The sequence below is a fragment of the Dama dama genome, chromosome X (genome assembly GCF_033118175.1).
Source record: "Dama dama isolate Ldn47 chromosome X, ASM3311817v1, whole genome shotgun sequence".
Lineage (NCBI taxonomy): Eukaryota > Metazoa > Chordata > Mammalia > Artiodactyla > Cervidae > Dama > Dama dama.
In genome coordinates this window covers 91,570,366-91,589,553 of record NC_083714.1, presented here as the reverse complement: position 1 = coordinate 91,589,553, position 19,188 = coordinate 91,570,366, and the positions used below count along the sequence as shown (strand labels likewise).

General features: G+C 40.5%; 1 protein-coding gene across 3 annotated transcripts in view; it reads left to right on the top strand.

Annotated features, from left to right (window-relative positions):
* The window catches only part of IGBP1 (immunoglobulin binding protein 1), a 40,267-nt gene extending 31,034 nt beyond the window's left edge, over nt 1–9,233 (top strand). Inside the window, exons 6-7 of one of the 3 annotated variants that reach the window (XR_009692001.1) lie at nt 6,940–7,078; nt 8,755–8,885. Coding sequence is in view for 2 of the 3 variants with exons in the window: in XM_061136986.1 (XP_060992969.1) it covers nt 8,755–8,897 (143 nt within the window). In the remaining variant the exon portion in view is untranslated. Of the gene's footprint in view, nt 1–228; nt 1,337–6,939; nt 7,079–8,754 lie in introns of those variants that run through there. The other 2 variants (XM_061136986.1, XM_061136987.1) reach the window with 2 other exon arrangements.
* Nucleotides 9,234–19,188: the final 9,955 nt, after the last annotated feature.

Genomic DNA, 19,188 nt, shown 5'->3' with positions numbered 1-19,188 from the left:
ATTGGACCTGAGGGCGACTTCTGAGGAGTTAGTAATGTTTTGTATCTTAATTTGGGCACTGATTATATGGATATGTTCAGATGTGAAAACTGATTTAGCTATCCTGTGTTTGTGTATTTTTCTGCATATATGTTGTTATACTTCAATAAAAACACAAAAGAAAAAATTCATAGATAATATTTATAACAAAACTAAGTGACAGTGTATCCCCATGAAATTCAAAAACAGGTAAGGGAAGATCATCATAACTACAAGATCAACTAGTAATGGGCATCTGTGTAAGCAGAAAGAGTTGGCCATCTGAAAGACCTGAAAACGGGAGAATTCCAAAACAGCAAACAGTATTCACTAAAAAGTGTGGCATTCTGACAGGTGTAAGGTGCTGTTTCATTGCATTTGAGGTGGTTTTGATTCACATTTCCCTCGTGATTAGTGATGTTGAGCATCTTTTCATGTGCCTGTTGGTCATCTGTGTGTCTTCTTTGGAAAATGTCTATTTAGATCTTCTGCCCATTTTGTAATCAGATTGTTTGTATTGAGTTGTCTGAGTTCTTAATATATTTTGGATATTAACCCCTTATCAGACATATCATTTGCCAGTATCTTCTCCCATTCGGTAGTTTTTTGTCTTGCTGATGGTTCCCTTTGCTGTGCAAAAGCTTTTTAGTTTTCATATGGTCCCATTTGTTTATTTTTGCTTTTGTTGTCCTTGCCTGAGGAGACTGATCAAAAAAGAAAATATTGCTAAGACTGACTTCAAAGAACATACCACCTATGTTTTCTTCTAGATGTTTTATGGTTTTAGATCTTATATTTAAGTCTTTAATTCATTTTGACTTTATTTTTGTAAGCGATGTGAAAAAATGGTCTAGTTTTATTTTACATATAGCTATCGTGTTTTCCCAACACCACTTAGCCATAAAAAAGAATGAAATCTTGCAATTTGTGACAATATGGATGGATCTGTAGGGTATTATGCTAAGTGAAATAAGTCAGAGAAAGATGAATACTGTATGTTTTCACTTATATGTGGAATCTAAAATATAAAAAAAAATGAGCCCCCCAAACCCAGAAACAGACTCATAGATACAGAGAACAAACTAGTGGTTGCCAGAAGGGAGAAGAATGGGAGGATGGGTGCAATAGGTGAAGGGGATTAAAAGATATTTACCAGTTATAAAATAAATAAGTCACAAGGATGTAACTTATGGTACAAAGAATACAGTCAATAATATTATAATACCTTTGTATGATGCATAACCTGTACAAATATAGAATCACTGTGTTGTACATCTGAAACAAATATTGTAAGTCACCTATACTTCAATTAAAAAATTTTAATGAAAAAAAATAAGTGTGGCAGTTCATTTTAAGAACAGTAGTTGAAATGGGAGGGGTTTTACCTTCCAATAAAAACTGAATGAATACAAGGAATCTCTTGTCAGAAGGTCTGAAAGGGATGGAGCTGTCTAACCTTTAATGAACTCTTGAAAATGAGGCACCAGATCTCCCTCCTCACACAGTCCTACACTGAGGAGAAATTGTTGAGAATAGAATTCAAATGAACAGAACAGGGACAATAAAGGAGGAGGAAAGAGAAGGTCCAAGAATGGCAGAGAGAACCACAACCAAGACTCTAATCAAGTAAGTCATTATATTCCTTAAACATACATAAAAACAGAAAGGGTGCCTCTCTGAAGTTAGAAAAGCCACCCTGAACCATACTTCTTTCTGAAAGTTCAGGAAAACTTAGTACACCTAAGAATGAGCAACAGATTGTGATAATGGTTGTGCAACTCTGAGTATACTAAAAACCACTGAATTGTATGCTTTAAATGGGTGAATTTTATGGTATGTGAGTAATATCTCAATAAAGCTGTAAGAAAAATGAATGGAAAATTATCAAGATCAAATGCCACACAAAATTATTATGAGAAAAAAAAATCAAAAGCATTCCATGTTGCTTATCTGTTTTATGTAAGTAGTATGTATATGTTAATCCCATACTCCTAATTTGTCCCTCCCTCCCTCTCCCCTTTGGTAACCATAAGTTTGTTTTCTATGTCTGTAAGTCAGTTTCTGTTTTGTATATAGATTCATTTTTATTATTTTTTAGATTCCACATGTAAGTTATATAAAGGAATATAATCTGAAATATATATACATATATGTAAGTGAATCACTTTACTGTACACCTGAAACTAACAATTTTGTAAATCAACTATATTTCAATTTTTTAAAAAGGGGAAAAAAGTATTCCAAAAAGACACACTCAAAGAACAACAAATCTAAAATATACTGTTTAAAAATTAGTTGGAAGACATTAATAAAATTAAAGAAGACATAGAAGAACAATACATAGCAGGATTAGAAAAATTCAGAAATGTAGTGACAACTTGGGGCAATAAGAGGAAAGAATCATTTCAGAAATGAAGGCTAAGGCAGCACACTCTCTGACATAAATCATAGCAATATTTTTAAAGCTCTGTCTCCTCAGGCAGAGGAAACACAAGCAGAAATAAACAAATGAAACTGATTTAAATTTAAAGACTTCTGCACCACAAAGGAAACCAACAAAAAAATGAAATAATAGCCTACAGAATGGGAGAAAATATTTGCAAATGATAGGCCCAATAAGGGGTTAATATCCAGACTACATAGACAGCTCATATAACCAATATGGAAAAAATAAGAATGGACAGAAGATGCAAGGAGCTCAAACCCAGTGCTCTGTGACAACTTAGAGGGGTGGGAGGTGAGAGGGAGGAGACATAATGTATACCTATGGCTGATTCATGTTGATGTATGGCAGAAACCAACACAATATTATAAATCAATTGTCCTCCAATTAAATAAATTTTTTAAAAAGAAGTAAGGAACTATACAGAGTGAAGTTGGAAGGGGGATAACAAATATTTATATTAACCCATACTTCCGGAATCTAGAAAAATGGTACTGATTAACGTATTTGCAGGACGGGAATAGAGATGCAGATGTAGAGAACGGACTTGTGGACACAGCAGGGGAAGGAGAGGGTGGGACGAGTTGAGAGAGTAGCACTGACATATATACACCACCATGTGTAAAATAGATAGCTCCCTGCTGTATAACACAGGGAGCTCAGCCAGGCACTGTGATGACCTAGAGGGGTGGGATGGGGTGGGAAGTGGGAGGGAGGTTCAAGAGGGAGGGGATATATTTATACTTATGGCTGATTCACATAGTTGTATGGCAGAAATCAACACAACACTGTAAAGTAATTATCTGCCTGTTAAAAACAAAAAAAAAATGGACAGAAGACCTGAGACATTTTTCCAAAGAAGATATACAGATAACAAACAGGTACATGAGAGCTCAGCATTGCTAATCATCAGAGAAATGCAAATCAAAACCATAATGAAATACCCTCTCACACTTGTCACAATGCCTCTCATCAAGAAGTCTACAAATAACAAGTGTTGGTAAGGATGTGTAGGAGTGGGAACTCTAGTATACTGTTGCTACTGCTGCTTAGTTGCTTCAGTCGTATCCAACTCTGTGAGACCCTATGGACTACAGCCTGCCAGGCTTCTCTGTCCATGGGATTCTCCAGGCAAGAATACTGGGGTGGGTTGCCCTGCCCTCCTCCAGGGGATCTTCCCAACCCAGGGATCAAACCCGGGTCTCCTGCACTGCAGGCAGGTTCTTTACTGCTGAGCCATCAGGGAAGCCCAGTACACTGTTGGTAGGAATACGAATTGGTGCAGCTATTATAGAAGGCAGTGTAGCAGTTTCTCAAAAACTAAAGTAGAACTACCATATGATCCAGCAATTCCACTCCTGGATTTTTTATTTCATTTTTTTAAATCTGGAGAATAATTGCTTTACATTGTTGTTCTGGTTTCTGCCATACAGCAGTATGAATCAGCCATAAGTATATATCTATGTCCCTTCCCTCTTGAACCTCCCCCCTACCCTAGCTCCACCCCATCCCATCCCTCTAGGTTGTTACCGAGCACCAGGTTGAGCTCCCTGGGCTGTAAAGCAACTTCCCACTAGCTAGCTGTTTTACATGTTTTTACATATGGTAATGTATATGTTTCAGTGCTACTCTCAATTCGTCCCACCCTCTTCTTCCCCCACCATGTCCACAAGTCAGTTCTCTATGTCTGCGTCTCTATTCCTGCCTTGCAAATAGGTTCATCAGTACCATTTTTCTAGATTCCATATATATGCATTAATATACGATATTTGTTTTTCTCTTTCTGACTTCACTCTGTGTAACAGGCTCTCGGTTCATCCAGCTCATGAGAACTGACTCAGATTCATTCCTTTTTATGGCTACCACTCCTGGATTTTTAATCCATAGAAAATGAAATCACTAATTCAAAAAAATACTTGCACCCCAATGTTCATAGCAGCATTGCTTACATTGCCCAATATATGGAAGCAACCTAAAATCTCAATAAGTGGATAGATAAGATGTGGTATATATATGCAATGTATTATATCTTATATGCAATAAGATGTGATATATATATATGCAATGTCATTAAAAAGAATGAAATATTGCCATTTGCAACAACATGGATGGCCCCTAGAGGGTAATATGCTTAGTGAAAAAAGTCAGAGAAAGACAAATACTATATGATATCACTTATATGTGGAATCTAAATATATATTAATAAATATAATAATCTAATTATATAAATCTAATAATAAATGTATCTATGAGAACTAGAGTCAGAGATATAGAGAATAAACAGCTAGTAACCAGTGAGGAGAGGAAAGGGAGGGAAGGGCAAGGTGGTAGGGGATTAAGAAGTACAAACTAAAAAAAAAAATTTTTTTTTAAATTAAAAAAAGAAGTACAAGCTACTATGGATAAAACAAATAAGCTATAGGAATATATTGCATAGCACAGGAAATACAGCCAATATTTTTTAACTATAAATAGAGTATAATCTATAAAATACTGAATTACTATTTTGTACTCCTGAAACTGACTCATTTGAAAAGACCCTGATGCTGGGAAAGATTGAAGGCGGGAGGAGAAGGGGATGACAGAGGATGAGATGGTTGGATGGCATCACCAACTCGATGGACATGAGTTTGAGTAAACTCTGGGAGTTGGTGATGGACAGGGAGGCCTGGCGTACTGCAGTCCATGGGGTCACAGAGAGTCAGACACAACTGAGTGACTGAATTCCTGAAACTAATTTAATATTATAAATCACCTATACTTCAATTTGAATAAGAAAAAAGAAAACGAGTGAGTTAACACAACAGAAAATACCTTTCTAAAGTAAGAAAGAAACTTTTAAATCAAAAAGAAACAAAGATAAACAGAATTCTAGAAAAAGCGAAACATGAAAAGATAGCAAAGAATACCTGACATATGGAATAAGATTATCTGAAAAAGAAAACTAAAGCAAGAAAAATAAATAAATGCTTAAAAGTAATATTGAGGAAACTTTCCTGGAACTAAAAAAAAAAAGATTTTATTTTATTTTGTTTTTTTAATTAATTTATTTATTTATTTATTTTTATTAGTTGGAGGCCAATCACTTCACAACATTTCAGTGGGTTTTGTCATACATTGATATGAATCAGCCATGGATTTACACGTATTCCCCATCCCGATCCCCGCTCCCACCTCCCTCTCCACCCGATTCCCCCAGGTCCTCCCAGTGCACCAAGATTTGATTTTAAAAAGCACAATACATACCTGAGAATTTTGACCCAGAATGACCAACAACAAAATTCACATTCTAATAAAATTACTAGATTTTTTTTTTAAGAGAAGAAATGTCTTGGATACTTCAGCAAAAGCAGTAGGTGGTTTGTAAAGGAAGGAAAATTAGATCATCTTCAAACTTTTGACACCAATACTTTGTGCTAGAAGAAAATGGAGTAACATTTAAGATACTCGAGGGGAAAAAATGTAAGTCAAGGACATTATATCTGGTAAAAATGACTTTTAGGTATAAATGGCACAGGTATTTATCAACATGCTGGAACTCAGGAAATATTGGTTCCATAATCCCTTACTGAGAAATTTGCTGAAGAATGAACATAAGACAACCAAAATAAGAGACATTGATATCGGGACTGGTGGTTGACATTAAATAGTTACTTGTAGAACTAAGACTAAATGAGGTTTAAAAGGGAGGGAGTAGAGTATTAATACCTGTATGCCACGTGCTCTGATAACATAGATATAGCATAACTTTTTTTTAATGAAGAAATGGGGAAAGCACATGCAAAAAAAAAAATGAACTATTCTCAGCAGTTATATTGGTAGCAGTATTGTTATTCTAAGACTGTGTACTGTGAGATAATATAACTGAGTAATTATTCAAATTCCATCATCCTCTGTCTTTGAGGGCTAAGACTTTTAGTGTGGAAGAATACAGATGTACTTCAAAAGAATTTAAGTTAGAAACAAAACAGTCCTGTAGTCTTGAATATGAACTCATGAGGAATTTTATTTAAAAGTAAACATACACAAGACACACTTTTGCTTTTTCCACTGAAAAGACTTAGAAATAATGAACAGCCCAGAAGCAGTGAGCACACCTAGTAACTCAGTTTGTGTTCTTGAAATACCATTCCCATTCAAAGAAACCAGGATGTATTAGAGATAGCTAATTCCAAGCCTGGAAATAAATAAGATTAACTTGGAACATCTTGTCATAGAAGATAGGAAAGAAGCTTTACAAAACTACTACAGTCATATCAAAAAGTCTCAGAAGCCAATTTGAAGATGTTTCCACAGGCCAGACAGTTTGGCTTCAAAAAGGATAATTGCCAGTAGCAACTAGTACATCTAGTACCCAAAACTTGGTTTCTAATACCATTCTCCAATTAAAGGAGAATTAAGGCTCTTTAGAGAAATGGGCAATTCTAGTGTTGGAGCAGGGAATGTAAAAGATGAACCTGAAATATCTTGTACTCTAGAAAATGAAGAAACACTGAAAAAACAAGAGCAAACAAACTATTGAAGTGTTAATGTGACACAGCCTGATGAAAGAACTGTCACTGGCCAAAACTGGAAGAATGTGAGCAGGAAAATAACAGTATTGGATTATAACAAAAGGTATAAAACAAGTATCCATGAGCATATAGTGATAGAAATAAATGACTAACCTGTACAGAAAAATTCAAAATAATTTGTGTGTATATACCTGTCTACACCTGTCTCAAGGAGGTGAAGCATAACTCCTCACTTCATAAGTGTACTTGCTTCCAAAGACTATAATGTAGAAGAAGGGAGGCTCAGTAACTTCACAGTTGGGAACCCTACAAACACTACCTTGAGTGATCCTAGTTAACATCAGCAGTAATAAGTCATGTAATAAGGTGTGTAACGCCTTGATTTGATGTGATGAGGAGGAAGCCTCACTGTGTTATTCTCCTCCAAGTCATAACCCTAGTCTAATTATGAGAAAACCATCAGGCAATGCCAGGTTGAGGAACATTCTGCAAAATACCTGAGTATACCTCAAAACTGTCCAAGTCATCAAAAACTAGGAAAGGGAGAAGTTGTCACAGCCAAGAGCAGACTAAGGAGACAGGGGACTAAATGTAATATGGAATATTTGATGCAATCCTGGAACCAAGAGAAAAAAAAAAAAAGACATCAGGTGAAACCTAAAAAATTTTGAATAAAGTATGGGCTTTAGTTGTTAATTATGTATGTATCAGTATTGGTTCATTAGTTATGACACACAAACCATAGTACTGTAAGATGTTATAGTATAAGTAATATAGTATAGTATAGGTAATATAGTGGTTACCTTTGGAGGGTGAGGATATGATTTGGATGCCCATAGAGAAGCCTTGTGGATGGGTACAGAAAATCTATTTCTTGACCCAAGAGGAGGCTATTAAAGGTATAGCCTCCTTATGAAAGTTTAAGTTATATGTTTTTTTTGTGTGATTTCCAGTATCTTATTTTACAATAAAAGGGTTAAATAGAACATAAGACTCTTAAGCTATTAGAAGAGATCAGGTTCCCTACATATTTCATTCATTATCATAGTGATGAGAGTATTTCTCGTGGGCAAATTCAAGGTAGCTAGGAAATGTTCCCTTACCTCACAGCAGAAAGAAAAAGTCAGTGCAAAAGAGAAATGGAGCATTTAGTTTCATTTCTTTTGAGTGTACACTGCATGACAAGTGCCATTTGGACCTCACACCCTGTTCCAAACAAGTGCAAAATAACACACATTGTTTTCTGGTGGGTTCAACTGCCCTGTGATATCCAGTTTTACACACAAAATTGTAGAACTGTAATAAAGGAAATGGAAGGAGGAGGAGCAGTCACCTACAGTCAAATCACAAATCATAAAATCAAATATTTTTACTTTAATGTTTTTGTCAGGCAAGTGGGACAACCACTATACTATGGAAATACTTCACTGTTTTTGATTTGCTGGGGTTTTGTTGGTCAGTTGGCATTTCTGTTTTCTATTGTGAGGGCTTAGCCATTTTAGCAAGAATTCTTTCCCCAAATAGAATTCATTTTGAGGGGCAACTTTTTTGTGTTTGCCTTCTTATGAAAACAGCTCAGAGAATTTTGTCTTACTATTATTTAACATGTCACCTGTTAAGTAATATTAAGTACTGTCCCCAATTCTGCTTGTTCCAGGGTAGACAGCTAGCTATATTTTCCTTGTCTTCATGTTATGTGGTCGTGTTCAGAGTGGAGCTGGGTCCCATGACGGTCCCTCCTTTCCTCACCCCTGCTTTCTCATTTTTATGATTGGGCAGAGTTCAAAAGAGCAACTCAGCAACAAGATCAGGAGCATGAGGAGGAAGAGGATGATGAACAGGCAGTCCGCAGAGCTCGGGAATGGGATGACTGGAAGGACACCCATCCTAGAGGCTATGGCAACCGGCAGAACATGGGTTAGCCTCCCCACAACAAGACAGGACAACAGGGGCTTACATCTTCCCCGCCAAGGACAATTGTGCCGTCTCCCCCACCCTGGTCTTCTGCTTCAGCTATGTACAACGAAGGCAGAGATGCTTAGTCTTGCTTAGTGTTCAATAAAATGTCAAGCAATGAAGTGTGTATTTGTGCCCTAAATGATAAGCCAGAAATCTTGTTTTGGCATTAATCATTCTCATCATGGTATATTTTAATTTTCTTAAGTGGAAAGGAAAGAGGATTGAGAAATGGCTCTGTATAATCAATCAATGGCTGTATGAATTATCTTTAAAAAAAAATAAAGGTCCCTTCTATCACATGCGCCTGTGCAGAAACAATGGGTCTCAGCTGCTTTTTTGGGAGACTGGGGGGAAGGGGGTCAGCTATGGGTCCCTGGACTTATGGCAAGATCCTGGTCATCTCTCTTCGACGTGGGCCGCGAGTTACCCAGCATCAGAGCTGCCCAGGCTAGCTGGAGCTTGCTTTCTCCTTCCTACCCTGGTACTGTGAACTAACCCAACACTTGCTTTACAGGAATGAGCACAAAAGCCAGGACTTTTCCTGTCATATGACCCTGTTTTCAGGAATTATAGCTATAAAGGAACTGACTATAATAATCCTATCTACCCAGTCTTCCTTGCCTTAGCCATGAGAAATGAGGAAACAGATAAAGCACTATGAGAGCCATCCTTATGTATGCATCTGAGACTGGGGCCTTTACTCTAGAATTATCTGAAACCCTTAGGGTAAAGAATAGTTGAGGCTATAGCCTAACTCTTAAGCAGGCTGCTGGAAGATCATTTTGGCCCTCTTTGCCTATTCTATGCATAGCTGGCATGGTCCCAAGCAGTCAATGTGCTGTGGTGATCATTTTGCTGGTAATAAGGTACCTGCAGCCATGCCAATAACTGGGAGTGGACAAGGGGGGACCGCACAGATAACAAGGAAAAGTACCTGCTTTCTGCAGTAAAGAGGAGACATGTCCTCAGCTCCCGAGTTGATACCCTAGAACAGCAACCATGTGTTGAAACAAATGATCTATATAGAAAACATACTTTTGTTCTATGTGGCTTTGGTACACTTAGATTTTCTGTTAAGAAGATGACTCAGCCTTCCTATTCTAGCTCCTTCAATCTAGCTTAGGAGAGGGGTTTGAGGAGACAATTCCCTTTGCTTTGCAAGGGTGGTATGTGGAGTGCTGCAGGAGATGAGTAGGAGGTTGTGTTTAGTGGCAGATGACAGAAAACTACCAATTAATATATTTGTAAATTGCTTAATAAAGGGTTCATGTCACCCTCACAACATAAGCTCCTGAAACTGGTGGAGCACAGATTAACTTCTCCAAGGATTTGGGAAGCAAACATTCAATTTTTTAGTTCTCTTCCAATTATTGCCAGTCTGCCTCTAGCAATGGCCTATTTCCTGCCCTCCAAACTCCACCCTGAGCTCATTTCCCAAATGGGCCAGGTTAGGGTTTTCCCCTTGGTCCGAGTCTATTTAAAGATGGTCTTTTCAGAAGATCAGCTTGATTAAGCCCCCTCACATTCTGATATCTAAGAGGCAAACTAGACAAGGTGGATTTGAATCCTGGCTTTAAATGTTGAAAGCTGTGTGACTTTGGGCAGTATAATCTCTGAACTGCTCCTCTGTTTTCTTTACGTTTGCATGTGAGCTGTTTCATGGGATTGTTGTAAGAGTTAAATGTATAACAGACTGAAGTGTTTTCATCTGAGCCCAGTGACTACAGTCTGTCCATCAGGAAGGGAAAGGAAATGGACAGATAAATATGGGAAACTCTGTTCTGTGCCAGGCACTGGAGCCAGCACTTTCACATGCTATTAACACTCACAGTGACCCTGCAAAATAGGTGGCATTGTCCCCATTTTACAGGTGAGAAAACAAGCCCAGAGAAGCCGAATGATCTCTTCAAGTTCACACGAGTAAGAAGCTCTGCTTCTATCATTTTTCATGTGCTTCCCAATTGCTTGTGCTTTTGTTATGCATCTTAAAAGTGCTTAAAAAGGGAGCAGCTTTAAAAATCCAAGCCCAAACCACCACTTACACGTTACTGGAGCTCTAGAAATTCCTTTTTAGCTGACTCACCAAACAAAAGGTTATGCCAGCCTGCCTCCCCCCTGCCATTTCCCCCTCGGAGGATAAGAAGACAGAGGCGGTGAGCAAACCCATCTTCCTCCATTTTCCTCCCCAGTTCTCTGCGCCTGCCAACCGGGCTGCCAAAAAACAAACAAGAAAGAACCACCTTCTCACCAGAACAAGGCGTTTCAGGGTCTTAGAGTGAGTTGGGTTTGGTGGACTCCGGGAAGCCAGGACTCAAAGCATTCCACAGATATTAATAATAGTAGTTTGCACTATGCTTATTTCATGTATGCTGCTTATTTCATTCTCACAGTCTGTTGGGCAGGAGATGATGCCTTCATTTTACAGGGAAGGAAACCGGCTTGGGGAAATGCAGTGAGTGACTTAGTTCAGTAACACAACTAAATAAATACATGGACTGTGCAAACATCAGTGCAGCCAAAGTATTTACCCTCTGTAGCTCTCACATGGAGGACAATTATTTAGAAAAGGTGAATACTGAGAACTATTTATTTTAATGCCCTTATGTGGTGATTTGTCCTTTCCACTCATTCTTTTCAACACCCCTGTAAGAAAGACAGGGCAGGGGACTGAGTGAGCAGATTCCAAGCTCAAGAAATTGGAGTTAAGTGTTCTGAGTTAGAGTCTATCCTCTGGGCTCTGCTGCTCCCTAGCCAGGTGACCCAGGCCACCCAGGTCACCAGGGTCACTGCTGTCATTTAAAACAACATGTAAAGGATAAAGCTTTTGAAACTTAATCTACCTCTCTGTGTCATCTGAAAGCCAAAATCCTCCTCTGCTTACTGTGGGCCTCCAGTTTGCTCATCAGCACAATAGACACACTGCCACCTGGTTCTGTCAGACACCCAAGACAGCACTGTGACCACTGCCTCCTTGCAAAACAGCTCCTTCCAACACCTGCACGTTGTTTCCTCACATTACTTTTCACCCATTCATCCAAGGTACAGTTTAACCTCAGCTCAGTTCCCTCACACTCCATTAAAAGGAGATGTGGGTTTTGTCAGATGCTAACAGTATCTGGCCTACTTACCTCACAGGCCAGAATGAGGAGTTAATGAAATCAAATATGGAAAAGCACTTTGAACAATTATAAAACATGGCACAATTATTTGTAAGTTTGGAAGCCAGAGGAGGGGATGTATTTTTTTTTATTCAGTGTTTCAAAACAATAACCCCTATGCCCCCATTGCTTTGGGGTTCCCCAGGTGGCTCAGTGGTAAAGAAGTAAAGTGAAGTGAAGTGAAGTGAAAGTCACTCAGTCGTGTCTGACTCTTTGCGACCCAATGGACTATAAGTCCATGGGGTTCTTCAGGCCAGAATACTGGAGTGAGTAGCCTTTCCCTTTTCCAGGGGATCTCCCCAACCTAGGGATAGAACCCAGGTCTCCCACATTGCAGGCAGATTCTTTACCAGCTGAGCCACAAGGGAAGCCTGCCAATTCAGGAGCCATAGGAGATGCAAGTTCGATCCCTAGGTTGGGAAGATCCCCTGGAGGAGGGAATGGCAACCCACTCCAGTATTCTTTTTTTTTTTTTAATTTTTTAATTTATTTTTTTTATATTAGTTGGAGGCTAATTACTTCACAACATTTCAGTGGGTTTTGTCATACATTGATATGAATCAGCCATAGATTTACACGTATTCCCCATCCCGATCCCCCCTCCCACCTCCCTCTCCACCCGATTCCTCTGGGTCTTCCCAGTGCACCAGGCCTGAGCACTTGTCTCATGCATCCCACCTGGGCTGGTGGTCTGTTTCACCATAGGTAGTATACATGCTGTTCTTTTGAAATATCCCACCCTCACATTTTCCCACAGCACTCCAGTATTCTTGCCTGGGAAATCCCATGGACAGAGGAGCCTTGTGGGCTATGGTCCATGGGGCCACAAAGAGTTGGACATGACTAAGCGATAGAGTACACATATATCACCACCAGCTAAAAGGTTTGTGACATGCTTTTCTTTGTGTGCTGGAGATGACCAGCATAGGAAAGAATTGTTACAGGAAGTGGAAATTGAGAACCGGTTTTTACTTATCTGCCCACCAGGTCATCCTTGACAAATGTTTGTGAAAGGATGATAAACAAAGTCTTATTTTCAGTTTCTTGTTCCAACTGGCAATAAATCCCTCCAAGAGAGTACAACACGGCAATGATTTAGGCTAGCCTATTCCTATGTGGGAGCACGAATAAAAAGAATAGCTGCCATATATTGAAACATATGGAGTACCTACTGTATACAAGGAGTTAATACAACAAAAGCCCATGGTAGATCATATTATTGCCTCAATTTATAAATGAGGAACTTGAAGCTCAGAGAAGGGGTTTCTCAAAGATGGCTTGGTCCTCAGGGTTGAACTGGGCCTGGATTCCAGGTGGGCCTGACTCCACAGGCCACACCCTTCCAGTCCACCATGCTCCCTAGGAATTACAAAGCAGGGGGGGACATATGAAGGTGGGTGAGACACCCTGCTCTGGGGATAACCACTCCCCTCCTCTCTCTAAATTTTGAGCAACAATTCCATCAGTTTTTGCCTGCCAGGCCCTTCAAGGGCACATCTGAGACCTGCACACCAAGGGAGCACCCCTGACTCGTAAATCTCCCCTTCCTGGGGCCCCACATCCCTCAGCCTGTAGAATATTCCTGCTCCCAAGGCCAGGCCCACCTGCTCTCCCCTCCCAGCCCTACCTGATGTTGGTACAAGTAAATCTGTCAAACCCTCTGTTCCACCTTCTCACCTAGGGGTTCCTACATATTTTCTAAGCCAGTCAAAGCCCCCCCTTCTTGATCTACCTGGCCCTCCCAGGCCATGAGCACATGAGACTTTTCAGCCAGGGGTCGGGAGGGAGGATTTCTGCCTGAATTCTGAGGCCCTTCCACACTCAGCAACAGATACCACATCTGCTATCCTGCTGCCTTGTCCTGGGCTCAGAGGCATTGAGAGATTGGCAGAAAGGCTCGTCACCAGCTTTATGGAACCTGTCTTTTCCTTTCCTTGTCTACCTTCGGCCTAGGTGAGCTCATCCTGCCTCCACCTTCAGTGACTGACCACATGTGTGCTGATGGCCCTGATCTTTCTGCTGTGCTCCCTGACCTATACCCTATCATCTACCACAAAGTGCCTCTTGATGAACAAAAATGCAAATTCAACAGCCTGGCGATGAACTCATCCCACTCCTCACTCCCCACCCTTCTGGCTCCATTAGAGCTTCTTAGGGCCCCTTCGCCTATTTAGTTCTCTTCCTGAGAAGCTCAGCACTGTGTCTGGCCTTCTCCTCTTGACAAAGCCGGCATTCAGCGTCTGCAGAATGAATTGCTGAATGAATGAATCCCATCATGAATCATGCTTCTTTGTCAGGCAGATTCACCATAATGCAGCCTCTTTCTTTTCATATTCAAACAACTTTCCATAAAAGAAAACCTAGTATCCCTTCACCTTAAAGCAGCAATCATTTCTCTCTCAGACCTCCTTTCATCCTATCACTGAAGGGACCACATTTTCACAAAGTATAATCAGTGGGAAAAAAAAAAAAATCAGTGGAGAGGTCTGCTTTATATTTGACTTTGAAATCTTAGTGTATCATATTCTATAGAGTCTGCCTTATAATAATTTTAATGACTGCTGATTAGTCTATAAGATTGCTATACAATAGCTTACTTAGCCAGGCCCAGATTTTGAACATTTGGATTGTTTCCAGGTTTCTACTGCTATTTCCTTTATTCATTTAACAAAGCAAATTACTTATTTGCTTGGATTCGCACAAAATATCCCTGGAGGAGGAAGGATGTGGGGTTGTTAGAGGCCAGGAGTGGGAAGGAGACTTTTCATTGAATTTCCCTATAGGCCCTTTTAAATTTTGAATCATGTGAATATGCTGATAATCCAAGATATATATGCCAAAAATTTATTGTACATGGAGTATCCCACTAGAAGCTTGATATAGCAGTGGAATCTATACTAACTTCCTAATATGTGCTCTCCCAAAAATATGTATAATGTACCTTGGGAATCTGGAGGAGAAAGCAGGGTGGAGAATTTCAGACAATGACGTTTTCACTGAACCTTGAAGCATGGCTAAGAGTTAGTCAGGCTGATAAATAGACCACCATGGGCAACGGCCCAGAATAGCAAAGGGCACTTCCTGGTTGGGAAAAAGAGACTGTATCTGGTGTGTTGTGAAAGTTATGGGAAATGAATCTTTCAAGGAGGGCAGAAACCAGTGTAGAAAGAGCTCTGGAGGCCAGGCTCTGGGGTTCGAACTTGATCCCAGAGGCCATGGGAGCCTTTGGAGGGTTGGAAACAGGGCAGAGGTTAAGAGCTGTGTTTGACAGCAATCCTCTGGTAGCAAAGGACCAAAGGAAAGGAGAGCAGCAGGAAGCAGCCTGCTGAAGTCCAGGAGACAGTGACCAAGGCCTGATCTAGGAGACCAGCTGTCCCAGTGAGCCTTTGTTTTAGCACTGAAAGTCCTATGTCCTGGGCAACCCCTCAGTCTCTGGCAAATAGACATGTTAGGTCATTCTAGCCTGAATCAAGGCACTAGATGCTGCATTCTCCACAGCCTGCCTGCTCTAAGAAGTGATCTCATGACTTCCAAGAGATTTTGAAATACCAATCTCTGCCCCCTCGGTCCCCTTCTCCAGCCACTACTCTTGGGTTCATTTGCTTTCAGTAGGTTTTTTCTGGGCTTCCCAGGTGGCTCAGATGGTAAAGGATCTACCCACAGTGTGGGAGACCCAGGTTTGATTCCTGGGTCAGGAAGATCCCTGGAGAAGGGAATGGCAACCCACTCCAGTATTCTTGCCTGGAGAATCCTATGGACAGAGGAGCCTGGTAGGCTATAGTCCATGGGGTCAGGAGGAGTTGGACACAACTGAGCGACTAACACACATACAGGTTCTTTCTAGAGCTGCTGATCTCCAGACATAAAGTGATTTATAAGGAAAACATCCCCGCTCACCAAAGTCCAGTCTTCTCTCCTTCTGTTCCCCTCCACAAACCTGAGGCTTCCACCAAATGGAAGTAGTCCCTGTGCCAAAGCAAACCTGCAGACTTCTGGGTCTCCCAGGCCACCTCAAGACACATCATTCTCCCTGCTTCTCTGCTTGTCAGAGCCCATTGCAAATGCCACCTCCCCATAGCTGAATACCAGTACCATGAAGCAGCTCCTGGGTGTCACACACTGCCTGAGAACTTTTCAAACATTACCATTACAAACAAATATGATTAGTCCCTTTTTCCAGAGGAGGAAACCGAGACTCAGAGAGGGGAAATGTCTTGTCCAGGGTCACACAGCTACTAGCCTTCCCCTCTGTCTTCTTCATAATTCTCTGATGGCCCTAATCCTTGTATTGATGATGTGTGCATTTCTCTCACACCCTGCCAGCCCCATGACCCACCAGACACACAACTGTCAACCTAGAACAATTCCACGCTTGTAGTAGAACCCCAATAAAAAGTTGGTGAAAGAAGGGACTATGTATCGATATGTCCTGTATGTAGTACCTAACACAATGCCTGGTATTAGATAGGATCTCCTATTCAGCATAGAAAAAGCAAGAGAACTCCAGAAAAACATCTATTTCAGCTTCATTGACTACACTAAATGAACTTTGACTGTGTGGATCACAAAAAAATGTGGAAAACTCTTCAAGGGATGGGAATATCAGATCACCTTACCTGTCTCCTAAGAAACCTGTATGCAGGTCAAGAGGCAACATGGACGTGGAACAACAGACTGGCTTAAAATTGGGAAAAGAATATGTCAATGCTGTATATTATCACCCTGCCTATTTAACTTATATGAAAGTACATCATGCGAAATGCTGGGCTGGATGAATCACAAGCTGAAATCAAGAGAAATATCAACAACCTCAGATATGGAGATGATACCACTTTAGTGGCGAAAGCAAAGAGGAACTAAAGAGATTCTTTTTTTTGTAATAAGAATTTTATGAAGTCTTTATGAAATCAAAATACTCATCACCAGATATTTTTGTAAAATTTTCATCATGAAAAGCAATAACCAAATTAAACACATATTACAATGCAGAAATAATTGCAATGATACTGAGAATAGAAGAATCAAAAAATTATAAATACTATACTCAAAGATATGTGCAAAGCTATCACATCCATAAAATAAAAATTGTAAGGTATATAAAATGCAGAACCAAAAGTTGTTCAAATTTTTAAAATAATAATAGAAATATAAAAATCAGTAATTCCAAAAATCAGTTTTGGAAGCTGACATAAAGAGCCTCTTGATGAGGGTAAAAGAGGAGAGTGGAAAAGCTGGCTTAAAGTTCAATATCAAAAAACTAAGATCATGGCATCCAGTCCCATCACTTCATGGCAAATAGATGGGGAAACAATGGAATCAGTGACAGACTTTATTTTTTTGGGCTCCAAACCACTGCAGATTGTGACTGCAGCCATGAAATTAAAAGATGCTTGCTCTTCAGAAGGAAAGCTATGACAAACCTAGACATCGTATGTAAAAGCAGAGACATCACATGGCCGACATAGGGTCCATATAGTCAAAGCTATGGTTTTTCCAGTAGTCATGTACAGATGTGAGAGTTGGACCATAAAGCCTGAGCACTGAAGAATTGATGCTTTCAAGCTGTGGTGCTAGAGAAGACTCTTGAGAGTCCTTCGGACTGCAAAGAGATTGAGCCGGTCAATCCTAAAGGAAATCAGTCCTGAATATTCATTGGAAGGACTGATGCTGAAGCTAAAGCTCTAATACTTTCGCCACCTGATGCGAAGAGCCAAATCATTGGAAAAGACCCTGATACTGGGAAAGATTGAGGGCAGGAGGAGAAGGGGACGACAAAGGATGAGATGTTTGGATGGTATCACCGACTCAATGGACATGTGTTTGAGCAAACTCCAGGAAATGGTGAAGGACAGGGAAGCTTGGCGTACTGCAGTCCATGGGGTCACAAAGAGTCAGACTGACTGAGTGACCAAACAACAATTCTGATATTGCTGAAATTGCAGTACTGTACCAAATAAGGGCATGACTGAAGGGGAACAATCAGAAGAGATCCTGTTATGGCAAAACCTCAGCTGTCCAAAGCTTTCTAAAAATGAGTCATTCTGAAGGCTGAGAGTGAACCTTCAGAAATCAGGAAGAAGAATCCTAGAGCTGTTGCTTTTTTCTCAGAGATTCCCTGGCTTCCACTCCCCTCTTCTGAGCTACGTGGTCCCCTTGATCTTCTTTTCCTTCCAGTCTGCTTTGTTTTTCTGTTGTTCCTACAAAGCTTCTTAGCTTCTGGTTTGGCAAGCTAACTGCAGTCTTTGCTGGACTACCCCCACCACCACCACCACCCCGCATGCCTTTTTTGCCCTTTCTCCTCACCACAACAACCCCACCACCACCGCTTCCACAGAGCCTTCCCTGCCCTCCTCAGGCTGGTGGATGCTTCCCTCACCTGTATTTGCATACCCCACAGCACCCCATATGGGTGTCTATGATTCTGCCCACCTCACATGCTGGACTGTGTCTTTCTTGATGGTTAGAATCATATCAGCCCTAAATGTTTATGAATGAAATTTATAGGCCATTTTGTGCTTCTCAGCTACCTCTCCTTTGCTTACTCCAAGACAGCTAAGGTTTTGCTTGTTGTTTTATTGGGTTGTCATTGAGAAATCGTGAGTGTTGTTCAGGATTTGTCACTCACCTACTTCTTTTCTTCCTGTTTTTATTACATTCACTGGTGTTTGTGTTGCACTTGTCCATTTGGCTCAGGAAGGTTCCAGCTCAGACATAATGCTCTTTGTTTTGTGGGGGAAAGGGTTGGCCCATCAAGGTCATGGCCCAGTCCTACCAGTCCATCTTGCCTAGGAAACCAAGAGACCAGACCTCACTATTTGTTCCACGAGTGTTTATTTCAATGCCTACATGGTACCAGGCCCTGAGCCAGACATTAGAGAGAGAGAGATGGAAATTGTGTGTCCTTGTCCTGCCTCTAGCACCCCATGTGAGCCTTTTCTAGGTCTCTTTCATTTGCCCATCTGAAAGTAAAGCGGGGTAGAGACCTGATTTGTAAGCAGCCTTATCTGTCAACTTTGGGAACTCATCTATACAAGTTGCTCTCACCTTCTCCACATCTGTGCTTTCCCCCAGAAGAGCCTAGGCCTGCGTTGTACCT